The 22,228-nt window shown below is 48.2% G+C and overlaps 1 protein-coding gene across 2 annotated transcripts in view; it reads left to right on the top strand.

Moving 5' to 3' along the window:
* Positions 1 to 19,866, top strand: part of LOC103112008 (fatty-acid amide hydrolase 1) — a 31,550-nt gene extending 11,684 nt beyond the window's left edge. Inside the window, exons 3-15 of one of the 2 annotated variants that reach the window (XM_007521366.3) lie at positions 6,337 to 6,471; positions 8,752 to 8,885; positions 8,965 to 9,171; positions 10,090 to 10,130; positions 10,323 to 10,447; positions 13,171 to 13,296; positions 14,136 to 14,233; positions 16,254 to 16,353; positions 16,637 to 16,677; positions 17,618 to 17,657; positions 18,066 to 18,174; positions 19,078 to 19,223; positions 19,455 to 19,866. In XM_007521366.3, the coding sequence (XP_007521428.1) occupies positions 6,337 to 6,471; positions 8,752 to 8,885; positions 8,965 to 9,171; positions 10,090 to 10,130; positions 10,323 to 10,447; positions 13,171 to 13,296; positions 14,136 to 14,233; positions 16,254 to 16,353; positions 16,637 to 16,677; positions 17,618 to 17,657; positions 18,066 to 18,174; positions 19,078 to 19,223; positions 19,455 to 19,583 (1,431 nt within the window). In that variant the 3' untranslated portion in view covers positions 19,584 to 19,866. The remainder of the gene's footprint in view (positions 1 to 6,336; positions 6,472 to 8,751; positions 8,886 to 8,964; positions 9,172 to 10,089; positions 10,131 to 10,322; positions 10,448 to 13,170; positions 13,297 to 14,135; positions 14,234 to 16,253; positions 16,354 to 16,636; positions 16,678 to 17,617; positions 17,658 to 18,065; positions 18,175 to 19,077; positions 19,224 to 19,454) is intronic. The other variant, XM_060205955.1, reaches the window with a different exon arrangement.
* Positions 19,867 to 22,228: the final 2,362 nt, after the last annotated feature.

Below are 22,228 nucleotides of genomic sequence, written 5' to 3'. Positions count from 1 at the left end.
TTATCATTGTTGTTATTGTTGTCGTCGTGTTGGATAGGACAGAGAGAAATGGAGAGAGGAGGGGAAGAAAGAGGGGGAGAGAAAGACAGACACCTGCAGACCTGCTTCACCACTTGTGAAGTGACTCCTCTGCAGGTAGGGAGACGGGGGCTCAAACCGGGATCCTTAACGCTGGTCCTTGCACTTTGCACCACGTTCGCTTAACCTGCTGTGCTACTGCCCAACTTCCCATTTATTTAAAATTTATATTGTCTTTATTTATTGGATAGGGACAGCCAGAAATTGAGAGAGCAGGGGGAGATAAAGAGGGAGAGAGAGAGAGACACCTGCAGTAATGGCTGTCCATTCACAAAGCTTTCACCCTACAGGTGGGGACCAGGGGCTCGAACTAGGGTCCTTGCACATTGTAACATATGCACTTATTCAGGTGCACCACCACCTTGACCCTAGTGAAAACTTTTCTAACTCCACCCCCTTTTCCCTTTATTCACCAACTCTAGTCTGTTCCCTTCCCATAGCTCTGTTTGTCCCCACCTCACTTCTGCTGCCCTGGCCCTTTACCACTGTCTCTCTCCATGGCTAAGCACCTGCCTCCTGGCTGGATGCCCACTTGAGGCTGTGGTTCTTCAGATTTGGATCCTCTGCTGTTGCCAGTATTCTCTCTCTGAATCTCAGGGCATCAGCAGTTCACTGGCTGGTGGTACCCTGGTACCACTGACCTGCTATGGTCTGTACCTGCTCATTCTGCAGCATCTTTAGCTGGAAGCCTTTTCCTTTATTTTATTTTATTTTTTTTTTACCAGAGCACTGCTCAGCTCTGGCTTATGGTGGTGCAGGGGATTGAACCTGGGACTTTGGAACCTCAGGCATGAGAGTCTCTTTGCATAACCATTATGCTATCTACCCACCCCTGTTCTTTTCTTTCTTCTTCTTTTTTTTTTTTTTTTTTTTAATTTGTGACTGATAGTGGTTGGGTATAGCTCTATACTGCACCCACCACTTCTGGTCAGAGCCTGCCAACCAGGAACAGTAGTACCTGGAGAGGGCGCTAAGATTGAGAAAAGAAAGAAGACAGTGTAATGGCATCGGAGGGCCCCACTTCATTAACTGAGCATGCAGATTTATTTTCTCACAGTCCTTTTATAACACACAGCAAGAAGCTTAATTATACTGGCTCTGCATAAGGTTTCTTAAAATATAATCTAGGTGCATAAGTAAAGTACAGTTTCTCAAAACATGAGCAAGATAAAGTTGAGGCAGAAGTTCATGTAGTTAGACCCAGTCTGTGAAGAAGCTTCCAGGCCTTCCTATTTGAGTGGGTGAAGTTCAGACTTTCCATGAGTTGTTGCCAGCGGGCTTGGCGTGCTGCATCCAGGGAGGCAATGAGATGGTCAGCCACATCGGGTCGCCCGACTCATCATACTGCTTTAGTAGTTGCTCGCATTCAGCATCAAGACAAGGCGTATAGTTAGCACGTCTCCCATGAGGAATGGCTTGGGAAGCTGCTTTGAAGATGGCTTGGCGGAAGCGCCTGTAGGAATCTTCAGAGGGGATAGAGTTAATTGGAATTGCAGGAATAGATTTGTTGGTAAGATCACTGAACAGACGCCAGTTTGCTTTCCGAAAGTTCCATCTTAGTTTCTCCGAGCACAGAATCAGTGGGAGCTGGAGACCAATGTGGATGATAGCTGGGCGGTGATGACTGTGCGGGGGAAGATCTTGAGAACTTGTCTCGTAGCGGGAAAGGCTTGGCCGTTGACTGTGCTAATCCAGCACAGGTCGGGTGACGAGTCTTTATTCCATCTAGCACTGTGAAAAGAGCCTGGCTGTTTGGGATCGTATAATAGGGAGAGGTCATTCGCTGAAGCCCAGTTGGCTAAGATAGAGCCGTCAGCACGAGTGGAGGAATATCCCTAGTCTTGGTGATGACTATTAAAGTCTCTAACGTAAACAGCTGGGTGATTCGGGCTAGGCAGGACCTCATTATCCCATGAGGCACTGGGAGGCTTATATATGTTGACGAGCTGAATAGTCCCAATAGTAATGGAGTCGTAGAAGGTCGAAGAGGCCGTATGGTAAATGTCCGCAAGACACGATTTGGCGTAGATGGCTCGGCCGTGTTTAGGATGGAGATTATAGCATATTAAATCGAATCCACTGATGGTGAATCGAGCAGCTTCATCGACTGCTATATGTGTTTCTTGTAGGCAGATAACATCTGCCTGATGCTGTATCGCCAATTGACCAATAAAAACGCGTTTGGCAAAGGACAGCCCCTCAACATTAAGTTGGAGGACTCGAAGAGCAGGACCAACAGCTTGAAAGCTGTCAGGAGCTGCTTGTTGCTGGCTTTGAAAGTGACTGGGATCCATGTGGATTCAGTCGGCTAGGAAGGATCGTCAGTTTCCCCAATGAATGGGTACTCACGGGATGCACCACGGGAAGGTCGATCCAGTGCATCCCGGTAGCCAACCCCCTCCCGTCTCCCATCCTCCCGTATCTCCAAACTCAGTGGCCAGTCACCTAACTCAAGTTGGACGTGCTAAAATCGACCCAGTCTGGAAAAGAGAAATTTCCCATGAGTGGTCATCCCACTTCCGGTTATCTTGTCCATCTCCAAAACTCTCTCCCTTTACACTGTCTGAACTGGAAGACGCTTTGAAGACGGTTAAACCAGGAACAGCTGCAGGCTATGATAACATCACCCCAGAACTCATTCTTAACCTGGGTCCCGCGGCAAAGAAGTGGCTCGCTTCATTCCTGTCCCACATCTTGGAATCTGAGTCTACGCGCAAAGTATGGCGTCGTGCGAAGATTATAGCGGTTTTGAAACCAAAGAAAGACCCAACACTGGCCGCCAGCTATAGACCAATTTCTCTCCTCTCCGTGTGTTACAAACTCCTTGAGAGGCTGCTTCTGTCACGTATTTCTCATCTTACAGAGAAATTCCTATCACCCGCCCAAGCTGGTTTCTGCCCAGGAAGATCTACCTGCGAACAAGCCCTGGCCCTCTCAACTTACATTGAAAATGGATTCCAGAAGAATTTAAAGACGGGTGCTGTCTTTGTTGATCTCACAGCAGCCTATGACACGGTCTGGCACTGTGGTCTCCTAGTCAAGATCTCAAGATGCCTGCCTCCATGGGTGGCCAACACTATATCGTTTCTTCTCCAAAACAGAAGATTCCAGGTGCATCTGGGTGACAAGTCTAGCAGATGGAGACTTGTCTCAAGTGGCCTCCCCCAGGGCTCTGTTCTGGCTCCTACGCTATTTAATATTTACATCAATGACCTCCCAGAAACTTCTTCAAGGAAGTTCATCTACGCCGATAACATCTGCTGTGCAACTCAGGCATCAAAGTTCGACATCCTCGAGGAAACACTCACGGAAAGACATGTCTCTGATATCTGATTACTGTAAAAAATGGCGACTAATCCCTAGCACTGCAAAAACGGTATCATCTGTTTTCCATCTACACCATGCCTCGGCCTCGCGTGAGCTTAATGTGCAGCTTGGCGATACGAGAATCCGGCATGAAGCCCAGCCAGTCTATCTTGGCGTTACTCTCGATCGCACTCTGTCATTTCACGAACATCTCATAAAAACTGCAGCAAAGGTGGGTGCGAGGAATAACATCATTGCAAGACTGGCCAGCTCCTCATGGGGCGCGAGCGCTTCCACACTACGATTATCCTCTCTGGCATTATGCTATTCCACTGCAGAATACTGTGCCCCAGTATGGTTCCGTAGCCCCCATGTCCACTTGGTCGATTCCAAATTATATTCCTCCATGAGGATAATTTCAGGAACCATCCGTTCCACCCCGGTTCCATGGCTGCCAGTTCTTAGCAACATCGCCCCGCCAGATATTCGTCTGGATGCGGCATCATCTAAGTTCATTTCCCACGTCTACGCTCGACGGGACCTGCCAATATACGCGGATATCTTCACCCACCCTGTCCAACGCTTGACGTCTCGTCACCCAATCTGGTCCCCTATGCCTACACTGAACTTCTCTGTTCCAGTCTCTTGGAAACAGAGTTGGCAGTCAGCTGAGGTAAAGAACAAACACATCATCACAGACCCCTGCAAGCGTCAACCCGGCTTTGACCTAGCACGTTATGATTGGGCCCTCCTCAATCGCTATTGAACAGGCCATGGCTGGTGCGCTGCTAGGTTCCATCGCTGGGGAGCCAGAGACGACCCAAACTGCCCCTGCAGCTACAGACAGACTATGACCCACATAGTCAACGACTGCCACCTCTCCAGATTCAAAGGAGGTCTCGAAACTTTACATCAGGCTCAACCTGATGCTGTTGACTGGCTACGGAAGAAGGGCAAACGCTAGAAGAAGAAGAAGAATGTAGTTAGACAATTATCATTTTCCCAGAGAGTCTGCAAAGTCTTTATCATTTTCTCAGCTTTCTCCAATCACCCTAAGAGAAAGGTCAGGGGCACACAGAAAGCCTGCTTTGCCAGCCTTCTGCTCACAGTCCCAGGGGCTTTGCCTCTCAAGGACCTGCTGTATCTGATAACCACCAGAGTTCTGTCTCCACCCTCCCAAAGATAACCATCATAATTTTCACAAAGCCTTTTTTCTTTTTAAGGTACAGATAGAAAGAAATCAAGGCAGGGGGAGATAGAGATAGATAGATAGATATGACTGCAGCCCTGCTTGGTGAATTGTGAAGCTTTCCTCTTGCAGGTGGGAACCAGGGGCTTGAACCTGGGCAAGGGCATTGTAACATGTGTGCTCAACTATGTGTGACACTGCCTGGCTCCCTAATTTTAGAGTCTTAAAAACAGTTTGCTTGCTTCTGTGCATTTTTTAAAATACAAGTTCATATGAATCAAATCCCTAGATTCCACATATGAGTGAAACCATTTAGCAGTAGTTGTCTTTCATCTTTTTACTTATTTCACTAGCACAGTCACCTCCAGTTCCATCCATTTTGTCTCATATGACATAATATCATCTTTCTGATTGCTGAGTAATATTCCATGTAGTATATATCCCATAGTTTCATTATCCAGTCATCTGTTAATGAGCATTTAGGCCACTTCCACTCTGGCTATTGTGAATAAAAGCAGCTATGAACATAGAGGTATCCTTTTTTTTAAATTAGTAATTTGAGAGTTTCACAAATTAAAAAAAATGTTTTAATATTTATTTATTTTCCCTTTTGTTGCCCTTGTTGTTTTATTGTTGTAGTTATTTTTGTTGTTATTGATGTTGTTGTAGTTGGATAGGACAGAGAGAAATAGAGAGAGGAGGGGATGACAGAAGTGGGAAAGAAAGATAGACACCTGCAGACCTGCTTCACTGCTTGTGAAGCAGTTCCCCTGCAGGTGGGGAGCCGGGAGCTCGAACCAGGATCCTTATGCTGGTCCTTGCGCTTTGTGCCACGTGCCAGGTTGTATTTTCTACTGAACACTGTCTTCATATAGTGAATGTTCAAGAAGGATTCTTGAAATGAAAGACAGAAGGAACTCTGTTTTGTGAGTGTTAACTGAATGAAGTTTCTTGAAAGAGCACTAAGCAGATAAAAGATGGGTATCTTTGGCAGAAGTGTGAGAGGAGAGAGAGTGTATGGAGAAAGGGCTGGAGCCCTGTGGGCTGGGTGCACTGAGAGAACATGCATGATCTCAGCAGGTGTAGTTACTGTTTCCATTTCAATATCCTGGTTCCAGCCCTTCTTAAACACCCATTAGAGAGCATTCAGTCTATGCATGGACCTCTCCTCTTCCTCAAGTCTCAGGTATCCTGACGTAAACTTCAGGTGCCAGTGAAGTGTGGCAATAAGACCCACACCCAATTTTCTCAACTATTTCCAGGACTAGGAGTAGTCTTGCCTCTGAGCAAGTGCTATCAGTGTGAAACAAGAGACAGATGGGGAGAACCGGTGGCCCAGGCAGGTGTGGGCGAGCATACCTGACTCTGGGAGGTGGGGGACTGCTGCTGTCTGGTTTTCATCTACCCCACCCAGCAGAACTGTGGCTTTGGAGAAGAGGGACAGGGACCTAGGGTAACCCTGCTCCCAGCTTGACCCTGCTGCCCCTATTGTCACCTGGCTTCTGGAGCACTCTCTCACCATCTTGAGGTGAAAGGCTAGAGGTTGCCAATGGGTTGGGGCTAGGTGTTCCAAGTGAGGTGGGTGCTGGGCCCCATGTTACCTCTGTGCTCCTGCTTCTGGCCAATAATGCTGGCTACTCTTTCTTTACTTTAAAATTGATTTCTTGTCATGTATATTTTACTACCATTAAAAGAAAGAGAGGAAGAAAGGAAGAAAGAAAGATACCTTCACTCTGCTATGTATCTATTTCTCCCTCTTCCAGGCCTGGGAAGTGAACAAAGGGACTAACTGTGTGACCACCTACCTGGCAGACTGTGAAACTCAGCTGTCACAGGCCCCAAGGAAGGGTCTGCTCTACGGTGTCCCCGTGAGCCTCAAGGAGTGCTTCAGCTACAAGGTATGACCTGTGTGGAAACTGGGTCCTGACTCACCGTTACCACCAGCCAGTTCTGCAGCTTTAGAAATGACGTTTCTCCTCCTCCTCTTATTTTATTTTATTTTTTTTACCTCCAGGCTTATTGATGGGGCTCCGTGCCAGTGCCAGCACTAAGAATCTGCCACTCCCGGTGGACATTTTTTTCCCTTTTCCTTTTCTTTTTCTTTCTTTTTTAAAAATAGTTTATTCAACAGGACAGAGAAAAATTGAGAGAAGAGAGGGAGATAGAGAGGAAGAGAGAAAACCAGATACCTGAAAACCTGCTTCACTGCTCCTTAAGTGTCCCCGCTGCAGGTGGCTCTAATCAGCTCCTTGCACTTAGTATTATGTGTGCTTAACTGGGTGCCCCGTTACCTGACCCTTATTCTTCTTCTTATTACTATTATTATTATTATCAGAGCACTGCTCAGCTTTGCTTCTGGTGGTATAAGGGATTGAACCTGGGACTTTGGAGCCTTATGAATGAACATCTTTTTAAAAAAATTCTTTATTGGGGAGTTAATGTTTTACATTCGACAGTAAATACAATTGTTTGTACATGCATAACATTTCTCAATTTTCCCATATAACAATACAACCCCCGCTAGGTCCTCTGTCATCCTTCTTGGACCTGTATTTTCCCCCCACCCCCCCACCCCAGAGTCTTTTACGCCAATTCCAGTTCAGGTTCTACTTGTGTTTTCTCTTCTGATCTTGTTTTTCAACTTCTGCCTGAGAGTGAGATCATCCCATACTCATGAATGAACACCTTTTTGCTTATTTCCCTGGCCCCTAGAAATTACATTTGAAAAAGAGATTCTTCTTTTCTTTCTCCCTCCCCTCTTCCTCTTCTTTTTAAATGAGATGGAGACATGAAGGTATTTCTTTATCATTTACAATATTTTATTTGATTTTTCTTTAAAAATTAAAATACACTATTTATATATGCATGTAGAAACTATTGTATTTACTGTAAAACATTAATTCCCCAATAAAGAAATTTAAAAAATTAAAGTACACTATTTATTTATATATATAGAAAAGCATTTGATGCTGGAGATCGAAGTCAAGACCTCATGCTTATGAGTCCAACACTTAATTCACTGCATGAATTCCAGGCCACATCCTTTTGTTTATTATTTATTCATATTTTTATTATTATCTTTTTTTATTGGATAGAGACAGCCAGAAATTGAGTGGGAAGGGAATGATAGGGAGAGAGACAGAAAAACATATGCAGTCCTGTTTCACCACTTGCAAAGCTTTCCTCTTGCAGGTAGGGAACAAGGGTTTGAACCTGGGTCCTTGCACATTGTAACATGTGTTCCACCAGGTGCACCACCACCTGGCCCCCCATCTATTCATATTTTTATTGCCACCGTGGTTATTGTTGGGGCTCAGTGCTGGCACTATGAATCCACCACTCCTAGTGCTCATTTTTTTTTTCCAATTAGAGAGGACAGATAAAAATTGAGATGGGAGAGGAGGAGATAGGGAGAAAAAAAGAGAGACACCTGCAGACCTGTTTCACTACTCCTGAAATTTCTCCTTTGCAGGTGGGGAGCAAGGACTCAAACCTGGGTCCCTGCGCATGATTATGTGTGCACTCAATAAGGTGTGCCACCACTCAGCTCCATCTTTTTTATTTATTTATTTATTTATTTATTTATTTATTTATTTATTTATTTTATTTAAGAAAGGATTAATTAACACAACCATAGGGTAGGAGGGGTACAACTCCACACAATTCCCACCACCAGATCTCCATATCCCACCCCCTCCTCCAATAGCTTTCCCATTCTCTATCCCTCTGGGAGCATGGACCCAGGGTCATTGTGGGTTGCAGAAGGTAGAAGGTCTGGCTTCTGTAATTGCTTCCCCGCTGAACATGGGCGTTGATTGGTCGGTCCATACTCCCAGTCTGCCTCTCTCTTTCCCTAGTAGGGTGGGTCTCTGGGGAAGCTGAGCTCCAGGACATATTGGTGGGGTCTTCAATCCAGGGAAGTCTGGCCAGCATCCTGATGACACCTGGAAACTCAGCTCTATCTTTTTTGTTTTTATGTGGTGCCAAGAATTGAACCCAGGGTTCCATGCACATACGACTTGTGTTCTACCACTGAGCCACATCCCTGATCTCCCAGAAGCCTTTCATGGACGGCATAGTGTGCTTGGCCTGGCCTGTGAGGAGACAGTGTGGGGCCCATGGTTTTGAACAACTCCTGGTCCATCAGCCACTCACTTCTTGGTGCCCATCCCTCCCAGGGCCAGGACTCAACGCTGGGCTTGAGCATCAATGAGGGAATACCGGCAAAATGTGACAGCGTGGTGGTGCAGGTGCTGAAGTTGCAGGGTGCCGTGCCCTTCGTGCACACCAACGTCCCCCAGTCCATGCTCAGGTTGGGTCTCAGGTGTGGGCTGGGGGCAGGGCCATTGGTGACAGCCTGGTGTGGACTGACCTGTTCCTGCTTCCTCCAGCTTTGATTGTAGTAACCCCCTGTTTGGCCGGACCCTGAACCCTTGGAGGTCCTCCAAGAGCCCAGGTGGCTCCTCTGGAGGTGAAGGAGCGCTCATCGGAGCTGGAGGCTCCCCGCTTGGCCTGGGCACAGACATCGGAGGCAGTATCCGCTTTCCTTCCTCCTTCTGTGGCATCTGTGGCCTCAAGCCCACAGGGAACCGCCTCAGGTATGGTGTGTGTAGGGGTGGAGGGAGTCCTCGGCTCTCTTGCTGTGATACTGGCCTAGCTGCCTAGCTTGCTGGACACCACACTAGGTTCCCTCTCTGCTTTTCCCTACTAGATTAAGTTATTTATTCAGAAATAAATACTGGGCAGCATCTCTTTTTAAAATTTTTTAAAAATATATTTATTTCTCTTTTGTTGCCCTTGTTTTTATTGTTGTTGTAGTTATTATTGTTGTTGTTACTGATGTTGTTGGATAGGACAGAGAGAAATGGAGAAAGGAGGGTAGACAGAGGGGGAGAGAAAGATAGTCATCTACAGACCTGCTTCACCGCCTGTGAAGTGACTCCCCTGAGGTGGGGGCTCGAATCGGGATCCTTAGCTGGTCCTTGCACTTCGCGCCATGTGTGCTTAACCTGCTGCACTATTGCCTGACTCCTTCTTACCTACCTCTTTTTTTTTTTTTTTTTCAAATTTTTAAAATATATTTTAAATTTATTTTCCCTTTTGTTGCCCTGGCTGTTTTTCATTGTTGTTGTAGTTATTATTGTTGTTATCGATGTCGTCGTTGTTGGATAGGACAGAGAGAAATGGAGAGAGGAGGCGTAGACAGAGAGGGGGAGAGAGAGACACACCTGCAGACCTTCTTCACCGCTTGTGAAGCGACTCCCCTGCAGGTGGAGAGCCAGGGGCTCGAACCGGGATCCTTACGCTGGTCCTTGCGCTTGTGCCACGTGTGCTTAACCCACTGTGCTACCTACCGCCTGACTCCCTGCCTCTTACCTATCTCTTAAGTCTTTATGATTCGGCCTGGGCTTCTACTGAGAGGCAGTATCACAGTCCCACTGGATTGCTGGGTGGCTGTGGGGCTGGGCAGAGGGTGGCCATTTTGTTTTTACCAAAACCTTGTCTTTCTCATCCAGTAAGAGTGGCCTGAAGGGCTGTGTCTACGGACAGGTGGCAGGTGAGGTTCAGGGCTCCCCGACCTGGAGGGTGAGGGGCAGGGTCTGCCTGATAACCCTTTGCCCCTTCCTCCTTGGGCTGTTGTTCGGTGCTCAGAGTGCTTGAGATCTGAGCTACCACATCCTGGAGATGACCCAGCCCCAGAGCCTACTGGGGCCAGGTGGTCTCTCTTCCTTCTCTCCCTGCCCCACAGTTCAGCTCTCAGTCGGCCCTATGGCCCGAGATGTGGAGAGCCTGGCGCTGTGCATGAGAGCTCTGCTATGTGAAGACATGTTCCGCTTGGACCCCTCTGTGCCCCCTTTGCCTTTCAAGGAGGAGGTGAGCAGGGCCGGCTGGGCTGGATGAGGGTAGTTTCAATTCTCATTTGTGGGGACCAGGCAGTGGCACACCTGGTTAAGTCTAGACATTATCATTCCCAAGGACCTGGGTTCGAGCCCCTGTGCCTCACCTGTGGGGGTAGGGGAGTACACTTCACAAGTGGTGAAGCAGATCTTCAGATGTCTCTGTTTCTCTCTCCCTCTCTATTTCCCTCTCTCAAATAAAATAGGAAAAAAAAAAGTCACTTGTGTTCCTCAGTCGGGAGTAGATTTCCTATCATCAGCTGCTGTTTCACAGATAGCCACCAGGTGGAGCCCTTGCCTGTATCTGGAGACCCTCAAACTTTTAAAAACTACTGGCTGAACTGGGGGAGTCTCTTCTAGCCCCTGCCTCTGCTAATGGTACTGAGAAACAGTAGTCACTTGCAGGTCTGAAAACAATTGTTCCTAGTCTGTGTTTAGCCCTCAGATCATAGGAAATGTTGCCATAGTCTAAGCCTCCAGTAGGATGCTTGGCATGTAAGCTGAGTGAGTTAAGGATTAAGTTAAGGATAGAAAGCAGAGCTGTTTCCCTTTAAAGAAAACTGGGCTCTGTGGGCAGCTGGTTTCCCAAAATAGCCTGTTGATCAGACTGTTTGTCATTTTCTGTGGTGAGTACTGCCCCCACAGAGCCTTAGCTCCCTTTTTTAAAAAAACATTTTTAGATTATATTTATTTTTTACTTTACTGGATAAAATAACAATAAGGCTTTGGCTAGAGACAAAGAAAAATAGAGAGAGAAAGGGTCCTCACGTGCAGGGGGAAAGCTTCACAAATAGTGAAGCAGAGCTGTAGGTATCTCTTTGTCTCGCTCCGTCTCGTCTCTGTCTTCCCCCTCTCAATTTCTCTCTGTCTCTATCCAATAAATTAATAAAGATAATAAAAAAAATTTTAAAAAGATTTTTGCTGAAAAATTGGTAGGTCTTTCAAGAATGCATGGAGTGTGTGTGTGTCTATGTCCCCTCCCCTTTCCCCATACACCTCCCCCCAGCCAAGGGGGTCCCCACTGCTCTCAGCTGCTTTTTCATTCAGCTAGATGGTTATGCTTAGTGGTTATGCAAAGAGACTTTCATGCCTGAGGCTCTGAGGTTCCAAGTTTAATCCTCCAGCACCACCATAAACAAAAACTGAATAGTGCTCTGCTCTAGTAAAAGGAGGAGGAAGGGAAAGAGAAGGAGAGAATAGATACACAACCCTGGAGCTATCTCCTGTGCCGTAGCACCTCCCATATGGTGCTGAGATTTGGATCTGGGTCATGCTCATTGCATGGTGAAACGTCTCTCTTGCCAATGAAGTGTTTTTTTTTTTTTTCTTTAAGATTTCTTTATCTGGGATGGGGAGAAAGGCCGATTGGTAGAGTACATACCTTACCATACACAAAGTTCCAGGTTCAAACTCCAGTGTCACATGGGAGCACATGACACCAGGGAAGTTCCATGTTGTAACAACAGTACTTTGGTGTCTTTTCATCTCTGTTGCACTCCATATCTGAAATAAAAAGAATAATAATAATAATAAAAGCCCAGCCTGGCAGCAGTGGAATCATGCATGTGTGAAGCCCTGGCACCATATACATAGAAAATATATTAAATGAGAGTAGGGGGGGGGGGAAAGAAAATATATTAAATGAGAGAAACTGAGCACCTCCCTGGCATATGTGGTACTGGGGCAGGCATGGAACTTGGGACCTTCATGCAAGTAAGTCCTGTGCTCTACCTGCCAAGCTACATTCCTGCCCATGTTATTTTTTACTTTATATGCAAAGCATCCAGGAGTAGGCAAGGAAGATGGATGCAGACAGTGGGATATTAGCATCATGTTCATACGACTGTATGTTGTGTAAGGTAGGCTCTGTTCCCCAGCAGTTGGGCACTTCTCTGTCCTGGCCTCTTGTCCTTATCCTGTCCCAGGCACCTTGGAACAGATGGGTTGAGAATTCCTGGGCAGAACAACGGGCCTCAGTGGTACTTGGCAGGTGGGAGATCTGGACTGGGTGCAATGGCTCCCCCTCCTCAACAGAAGAGAATGTTCTATCTAAACCCAGTGGTTCATGAACTGCTTTCTAAGAGACAGAAGATAGGAGGTTTCTGTCTGGGGGCCTGGGGCATTATCCCATAATTCCAGTACTTGTATTCTTTTTTTTAAATATTTTATTTTCTTAGCTATATGGATAGATAGATATAGGGCACTGCTCAGCTTTGGCTTATGGTGGTATTGGGGATTGAACCTGGGATCTCCAGAACCTCAGGCATGAACGTCTTTTTGGATAACCACTGTACTATCTCCCCAGCCCAGGACTTGTATTCATGGTGCTGACAATGGGAAGCATTGGCTCAGGAGACAGGTACCTGGGTTCTGGGCCATTGTCATTGCATTGAGTGGCCTTGAGCATGTCGTAGTATCAGTATGGGCCTCTGTCCCGATCTAGTCCTGAAGCCTCAGCTTCCTTATATTACTAGTGGAAATTCTCATTCTCAAATGATCACTGAGAATTGTTCTGCCTGTCTGCCCAATCATTGTCAGTGCTTTTATAAAAGGGTCAGATGTAGAAGCTGCTGACCTTCCTGGAAGTCAGTTTTGACCTTACAGCCATGTCTGGGGCTGCTCAGTTTCTCTGATCTCTGGCAGCCCTATCCTGGGTCACCCTCTCCTGACCTGACTCAGCATCCTGTGTTTTGCCCCCAGGTCTACCGAAGCTCTCAGCCCCTGCGTGTGGGCTATTATGAGACTGACAAGTACACTATGCCCACCCCAGCCATGAAGCGGGCTGTGCTGGAGACCAAGAAGAGTCTTGAGGCCGCTGGCCATACGGTATGGCTGCAGAGCCCTCCCTCAGGGCAGCTTCCTTTTCTCTTCCTTTTGTGAAAATCCTTTGAACCAGAGAGTACTGCTCAGCTCTAACTTATGACAGTGCCAAGGGTTGAACCTGGGAACTCCAAGCAGCAGGCATGAAAGTCTGTTGCTTAAACCTCTTTGCTATCTCCTTCTGGCACCTGTAGCCACCACCCTCCTTGGTGTTCTCATATGCTGACCATTTTGTGGTTGGGGATGGAACTGTGTCCCTGTGACCCCAACATATAGAGGGCTGCTAGGGAGTGTTGAGGAAGGACTGGTGGTCAATTCAGACCCATGCTGGAAATGCATAAGCACTTCATTGAGAGGACCTCACAGTCACCCAGAGGCTCCTGGGACACTAAGATGGTGGCTTGGTGGGTGTTGGTATGCTCATTTGAGACAGCAGGCTCCAGACTTCTCTCATGTGCATCTTCTTTCGTTTTTTAATATTTCATTTATTTGCTTATTGGATAGAGATAGAAGTGGAGAGGAAAGGGGGAGATAGGGAGAGAGAGAGACAGCTGCAGTACTACTTTGTCACTTGTGAAGCTTCTCCCCTGCAGGTGGGGGATGGGGCTTGAATCTGGGTCCTTGCACATTGTAGCATGAGTGCTCAACCAGGTGCACTGACACCCAGTTGCCGCATGTGTGCATTTTACAAGGAGCTGTCCTGGTCTAATAGGACCCTGTTGTGGCTCTAGTGAGGGCAGGGGCTGCCCTGCCCATTCTCAAGGCTTCCTGGGCAGCACAGGGGCCTTGAACACCAAGGGTCTCTAAGACTGGGGCATGTGTCTTACACACCTTAATTCCTACAGCTGATACCCTTCCTGCCAAACAATATACCCTTTGCTCTGGAGACCCTATCACCAAGTGGGCTATTCAGTGATGGTGGCTACAGCTTCCTACAGAACTTGTGAGTGATGTTGGCCTTTGGGGTCTGTCGGGATCTGGGAGATGGGCAAAGTCAAGGAGAGCATCTGGGTACTGTGACACCTTCCCTTACCAAAGGGAAATTCTGCAGGAAAATGGGAGGAGGACCTCAGTTGGACTGGGAGGTCTGCGCATTCTGGGGACAGGGGCTTTGCAGCCCCTTCATCTGTACAGATTGAGCTCAAAGATGCCCTGATGAGTTGTTGTTGGTGGTGGTGATGGTGGTGGTGGTGTGTGGAGTTTAGAAAAGCACAGCATTTTAAGCGCACATGGCACAAAGCGCAAGCCTGGCTTAAGGATCCCGGTTCGAGCCGCTGGCTCCCCACCTGCAGGGGAGTTGCTTCACAGGCGGTGAAGCAGGTCTGTAGGTGTCTTTCTCTCCCCCTCTGTCTTCCTCTCCTCTCTCCATTTCTCTCTGTCCTATCTAACAACAACGACATCAATGACTACAACAACAATAAAAAAACAAGAGCAACCAAAGGGAAAATAGATAAATAAAAAGAAAAAAAAAAGAAAAGTACAGCTCAGGGTGAGACTGGACTGAGAATCTATGGTGTGGCCTTGAGCTGAGCTTGCTGGGAGGAAGGAAATGGGTTAGGAGTAGGCTGTCTGATTGGCAGATTGGACAACAAGGGCACCATCTCAGCAGGAGGGAGGGGTCTGTGATTTCAATCTCTTCCGACTTGAGCCGCACCTTTCCCTTTTGAACTGGATTTCCGTTTTCTTTAAAGTGGGTGGGTTAGATTAGATATGTACTGTGTGTGTTGCTACTTGAACATGTGTGATTTCATCACTTTTCCTTTTATTCAGAAATGAGAGAGAGAGAGGGAGAGGGAGAGGGAGAGAGAGAGACTGGGGAACCCTGTAACTTTCTCTGATGTCATAGCACCTCCCATATGATGCCAGGACTTGACCCTGGGTCTAATCAGTTTTACAGAGAGAGAGAGAGAGAGAGAGAGAGAGTTGAAAAGTAGAGAAAGAAACCAGAGCACTGCTCCATCACATGCAGTATCACAGACTGATCCCAGGGCCTTCTGATACAAGGCATATGCTATGTTGCTAAGCCACCTCCCTGACTCCCTGACTGCTGGATAAAGCCCTTTAATATATATATATATATGATAGAGACAGAGAAATTGAAATGAGAGAAAGAGATACCTGCAGCACTGTTTCACCACTTATGAAGCTTGGGACTTGAACCCAGATCAAGCTTGAGAACTGTAACATGTATGCTCAACCAGGTGCACCTGGCCACTGGATCGAACCCTTTTAATTTTTTTAAATTTACTTATTCCCTTTTGTTGTCCTTGTTGTTTTGTCGTTGTGGTTACTATTGATGTCATCGTTGTTGGATAGGACAGAGAGAAATGGAGAGAGGAGGGGTAGACAGAGAGGGAGCTCATGTTTAGGGAAGCTGGTTTTGCATGCAGGGTTTTGATCCTTAAAGGTTGACAGAGTCAGAAGACAGGCCTGTGCAGACACTTCCTAGTGAGGTGCCTGGGCTGCCTGGACTTTCCCTAGGAACTGAGTGTGCACTAGGCTTCAGTAGAAGGGGCTGCCCCCTCACTCTGGTCCTGGGACTGAGGCCCACAACTGCCACCTGAGACCTTTCTCTGAGATCTAGAGCCACAGGCTCTAGTTAAGCCTCTGGGAGGAAGCACTCTGCAACACCCAGGCTGATGTCAACATCAATGGAGGGACACCTCAGTATTGAGTCCTGGCCAGGGATTGCTCCCCTTCCTCCTTAGAGCCCCAAGCTGAATTTACCTGGGAGGGAGACACAGAGTTGTGCTCTGAGGAACTCCAGTGGGTGTCAGGTGGTTCCCAGGCCCTCCCAAAGGATCAGCAGAAACAAGTCACAAGTTTGCAAGGGGAGGCCAGTGGTTATTGTAATCTGGGGAGGAGGTAGATAGGGTCACTGAGTAGTAAGTAGTGATGGGGGGGGGGCAAGCCTGCAGGGGTGCCTGGGTGAGAGTGCCTGGAATAACCCCTTTGTCTCCCAGCAAAGGTGACTTTGTGGACCCCTGTTTGGGGGAACTGATCTTAATTTTGAAGCTGCCCAACTGGCTTAAAGGACTGCTAAGTTTCCTGTTAAGGCCTGTGGTGAGTGAAGCCACAGGAGTCAAAGGGCTTGGAGGGAACTTGTGGGGCTCTCCTGTCTCTCTTGCACTTTTTTGCTTTGGGCTAGGCATGGCCTCTTCTCTCCAGCCCCTACCCAGACCCTCCCTTCCTTCCCAGCCTGCATGCTACCAATAAAAGGGGTGCTGACCTGGTTCCTGGGCAGGATGAAGAGGGGCAGCCAGAGGAGGCACAAACAGCTTGGCCAGAAGAGGTCTGTTGCCTGCATTTGGCCCTGTGCTGAGTTCATGATCTTGCCTTTCTACAGCTCCCACGGATGGCAGCCTTTCTCCGAAACATGAAGTCTCGGTAATATTTCCCATGCCCTGATGCCTGCCCCCCTCTTTCAGAATCTCATTTCAGATTCAAGTGATTTCTGACAAGAAAAGACGAGACTTAGATAGGGTGACAGGTCTTCTAGTGTGACTTTGACTTCTTTTTTTTTTTTTTTTGATATTTATTTATTTTCCCTTTTGTTGCCCTTGTTTTTTATTGTTGTTGTTGTTATTGATGTCTTCATTGTTAGGAGAGAAATGGAGAGAGGAGGGGAAGACAGAGAGGGGGGAGAAAGATAGATACCTACAGACCTGCTTCACCACCTGTGAAGTGACTCCCCTGCAGGTGGGGAGCCGGGGGCTTGAACCAGGATCCTTAGGCCGGTCCTTGCGCTTTGCGCCACCTGCACTTAACCCTCTGGACTTTGACTTCTTAGCAGAGCTCAGATCTGGCTAAGGAGCAAATACGTGAGGGAAATAATGGGCTGGAAAGGGTGAGGAGATAGGTCTAGTTGAGGCATGGGTGGAAAGAAGTAATTGGTGGGGGGCAAGGAAGAGGGGAATGATGAGGAACCCATGTGGGCTGTTATTGCTAGAGCTAAGCTGCGCTGGGTCCTGCCTAGCCCCCAGTGGCTTGAGCAGGAAATACAGGGCATAATTGACTCCATTGTTAGTCCTTGACATCTTGCTGCACCTGCTCCTTCTCTCACCACCAGACATATAGGGTCTCTGACAGCTCTGGCCTCTCCTGTGTTCTAAGGGTAGCCAGGAATTAGGCCTGGTCTGTCCCTGACTCAGCAGGCCTATAGAAATTGGAATTTCCATGCTGTACTACTTCCTTCTCAGAGCTCTGATGGAGATGAGTAGGGCCCGTGGATGAATGAGACCTGGGTGATGCTAAGAGGAGGGCTCTACTCTTGTTAAGCCCCATGGCTAGGATCCACATGGTCAGTAACCTTATTCCCTCTACTCAGGTCGGCTGGAAAGCTTTGGGAACTGCATCATGAGTTTGAGGTGAGATTGGAGTCCTTAGATTAGAGAAGAGTGTAGTAGTGGGTGGGAGTTGAAAAGGGCATCTTCCACTGGGGCCTCTTCACCCACATTTTCCCAGCTGCCTGCCTTTGGGGCCCAGGCAGCCTGGGTTCCTGCCCTGGAGCTTCTCTGTGTGGCTTGGCATTGTGAAGCTTTTCTCTAGCAGGAAGGATGGTGTTGGTGGTTCCTATGGGAGGTGGAGTAACTGATGTCCCCTATAAGCCGTCATGCCAGTATGCCCCAGTGACCTCCTTCCTATCATGGCTCAGTTCAGGTCCAGGGACGAGTGCTGGGTCCAGCAACACCCCAGCCACACTGTCTGCACTAGACAGTGCGTGTGGTAGGCTGGGCCCGAGTGCTCTACCTGGGGGTTCTGGTATTCTTCCCTAGGAGTACCGCAACTCTGTCATTGCCCAGTGGAAAGCACTGGACCTGGATGTGTTGCTCACCCCCATGCTGGGCCCTGCTCCCAACCTGAATGCCCCAGGCAGGGCCACAGGTGAGCCTGCTTCCCCACAATGCCTGTGATACCCACCCATCCCTTCTTGTCTATAAAGTCTGCCCTGCACCTAGCGGGGCTGCTGGGAGGAGAAATAGGAACCTGGGGGTCTGGGTGGAGTGGAGCTTTACCTCTAGTGGAGGACCCCATCCTTGGAGGGAGTTGTATTAGGCACTCCGAGGAGGGAATGAGTTCCCTGTCCTGCACGTTCTTGAGTTTCTGGTTTGGGAAAGTGGCGTTTGAAGCCTAGGTGGGATTTGGATAAGCCAAGAAAACAGGAATAGTATTCTAGCTGGGGGAACTACATGGATAAAGATACCCTCCAGCCCCCTCCTCTCAGCTGTGCTGGATCTGGACTCCTGATCTTCACCACTCAGGTTTTAGTTCTGGGAGGAAACCTCACCTTTTGTGGAAGGGGGATGGTGCAGTGAGGGGTGGGTGTGTAGGGACAGCAGGCTGCCATTTCTTAGGGTAGAGAACTGAACTACAGAAAGGGTAATTGGCATTGAAGTTCCCCTAGTCTGTTTTAGTCACTTAAAATTTTTATAGAGTACATATATTAATTAATTATTTTACCAGAGCACTGCTGAGCTGGGTTAAGGTGGTGCTGGGGATTGAACTTGAGACTTTTGGTGCCCTAGGCATGAAGGCTTTTTACATAACCACAAACGCTATCTCCCCAGTCCCCGATTTTATTTATTTATTTATTTATTTATTTATTTATTTATTTATTTATTTATTTATTTATTAGTGAGATGGGTAGGAGGAGAGAACTAGAAAGAGAACCAGAGTGTAACTCTGGTACATGCATCGCCCGGCAACAAACTCATAACTTCATGCTTGAGAGTCCAAAACTTATCTATTGCGCCACCTCCTGGCCCAGCTATTTGTACTTTGTCTCAGGTGCTGTCAGCTACACTCTGCTTTTCAACTGCCTGGATTTCCCCGCCGGGGTGGTGCCCGTCACCACTGTGACCAAGGAGGATGAGGCCCAGATGGACCAGTACCAGGGCTACTTTGGGGATATCTGGGACAAGATATGGAAGGAGGTAAGGCTGTGGGCCTGGCCCCTTTAACCCAGCCTCTTTTCCTCAGGACTCACACCCGCACCTTGACTGTGGCTGCTGAGGGGGAACAGCATGCGCATGTGCACTCCTGCCTTTCTGATCACAGATCCCTAAAGACGGCAGGCTGGAGGACTTCTTACTGAGGGGGCTCCTGGACTGGGGGCGGGGGTCTGACCTCACTGCCTCCCATCCTGATGCCTGTGTCTCCTGCAGGCCGTGAAGGGGAGCGTGGGGCTGCCTGTGGCCGTGCAGTGTGTGGCTCTGCCCTGGCAGGAAGAGTTGTGTCTGCGGTTCATGCGGGAGGTAGAGCACCTGATGACCCCTGAAAAGAGACCATCCTGATTGCCTGACTGCCCATCTGCCTGCTGGTCCCAGAGGACCCACCACTCACTTCACCACAGCCAGGGCACTGCTGCTGTTGCTCTTGGAGGAGACGTTCAACCTGGGACAGAGCTTCTTGTCTCCCCTCCCCATACTCTCTACAAGGAGTAGAGACCCCTTGAGTCTGGACCTTTCTCCCCACTCTGGTTCCCTCTCTCTGCATTGACCTCCCCCACCCCTACCCCCATGGGGAAGTTAGTGGATGTGACATGGGCAAAGGGCCACTAACACGGAAGAAACAGTTCCTGGTCTGTGTCTTTTCTGGCCGTCACTGTCAAGGCACTGCAAGGTTGGAGACTTGACATAGAGCTGGGCCACAGCTGTGTCAGTCTCTCGCACCTAAAGCTCCTATGGTTCCCACCACCACCAGGATGGGTAGGGTGGGCATGAGCCTTCACCCACCCACACATGCACACATTTAGACTAAGGCCTGCTTTGCAGAACTTTGTCCTTTCTCCTTTTCCTTCCTTTGTGCACCCCTTGTACAGAGGGTGTCTTTTTTGTTCCTCTACCTTAATCAGATCCTTAGAGGACTAGCTCAGATCCCGAAAAGTGAAGTGCACCCAAAAGTGAAGGTCTCTGCCCTTTCCTGTGTGTTGCCTCTGAACTGCTGCTGTTAAGAGGAGGAGCTCACAGGCCTGGGGAAGTGGCCAAGAACTAGATTATTCTGGAAGACTTCCTGAAGGAGGAGGGCCTCTGTTGAGCCTAGATTTCCAGAGACTGAGGTAGGGGACAAGGACACCCCAGGGAGAAAGAACCTTATGCCTGAAGATGAGGATGAATTGAACAGATAGAAATGTTGAGTGGGCAAAGGAAGAGGAATAGTGACATAGATGGGGAGCAGGTCTCAAGGGAAATGGGGAACTCTTCCCATCTCATGAGCCATGGAGACTTCTTGAAGCATCACACAAAAGCAGCAAAGGAGAGCTGATTGGGTGGAGGTGGGGGGCGGCAAATGCTGGAGAGGGACAAGGAGGCTACTTTTTGGTCCTAATCTGGGGAAGAGGCTGTGACAGTTGAGCTGTGGCAGTGGCCTGGGGTGGGTGGAGAGAGAGGTGGTGTAGGAATTGATAGTTACCATGGAAGTGGGCTAGCTCTGCTCAGCTTTAATCAACTCACCTTTTTCTATTCTTTTGATTTTCTTTAAAGATTTTATTTATTTATGAGAAAGATAGGAGGAGAGAGAAAGAACCAGACACCACTCTGGCACGTGTGTTGCCGGGGATCGAACTTGGGACCTCATGCTTGAGAGTCCAAAGCTTTACCACTGCGCCACCTCCTGATCACACCTTTTTCTATTCTTAAGAAATATTTATCGGGAATCGGGCAGTAGCGCAGAGGGTTAAGCACAGGTGGCGCAAAGCTCAAGGACCGGCGGAGGGGGAGGGATCCCGGTTCAAGCCCCTGGCTCCCCCCCTGCAGGGGAGTCTCACAAGAGGTGAAGCAGGTCTGCAGGTGTCTATCTTTCTCTCCTCCTCTCTGTCTTCCCCATCTCTCTCCATTTCTCTCTGTCCTATCCAACAACGACGACATCAACAACAATAAAAACAAGGCAACAAAAGGGAAATAAATAAATATAAAAAAGTAATAAAAAATATTTATCTACGAGAGAGTGGTAGAGAGAGAGAGGATATCAGAGCATCACTGGAATGTGGTGATGCCAGGGGTGGAACTCCTAACCTTATGCACGATAGTCTAGACTGTACTGGCTGGCTGGTAAAAGGGTAGGTCATCTGCGACAGATTATGGCTGCTTTGTGGCTGCACTAGCAGACCCTCTCCCTGGCCCAACTCCTAACTCCCCAGCTTACTGTGGAAGATATTTCTGAGCTGAGTCCTTGGGCGGGGAGACTTCTGACTTCCACCAATGACTATTTATATTATTTTTCGGTCAAGTTACCTTCCCAAGGCTTCCTTCTGCTTCCTTATTTTCTTACTCCCCCAAAGGGGTTTTCCCTGGTGGTGCTCCCAGTGATATCTGCCCTCTTCATCTGGTCTCAGTGGGATCAGAATTAGGGCAGAAAGCATGAGGGCCCCACCCATGTGGCCATCTTGATGGAAATTAGCAGGCATTGCTGCAATTTGACTCCTCCACTGTTGTGTCATTGTGTTCTACAAACTCACCTGTTGTCTTAACTGCACGCCTCCTCCTGCCCCATTTCTCACTTGAGTTTTTGGCATCTCTGCTTGTTCAGATACGAGGGTGCAGAGTACAGAGGAGGGTGCCTCTCTCTTATTCCTTCACTGGTTCCTTGATTCACCCTTGGGGCCCCAGATTGTAACCAGCCCTGGGCTGAGTGGTGGTGGTGGTGGTCCACGGAGCCTAAATTCCATCCTTGAGAAGCTCCTGGAAGTGTGGGGATGGTGGAGATTGAGATAAACGTTGTTTCTCCCTAGGTGTTCAGACTGGGGCTAAGGCTGGACAAAGTAAGGGAGGCATGTGTTGCTCAGGACTTCACTGTGGCAATTCCACTGTGCACCCACTGTGCACCTGCTTCTCTGGACTCCACAACAACCTAAATAAGCTCCTGGTTCCAGCCTTACCTGTCTGCAGGAACGCCCCCCCCCAACAACCTCCAGACCCATTTTCTGGACAGAAGTATTATA

The sequence above is a fragment of the Erinaceus europaeus genome, chromosome 13 (genome assembly GCF_950295315.1).
Source record: "Erinaceus europaeus chromosome 13, mEriEur2.1, whole genome shotgun sequence".
NCBI classification, from domain to species: Eukaryota; Metazoa; Chordata; class Mammalia; order Eulipotyphla; family Erinaceidae; genus Erinaceus; species Erinaceus europaeus.
The sequence above is the reverse complement of the archived record's forward strand: the minus strand, read 5'-3'. Positions and strand labels throughout refer to the sequence as shown.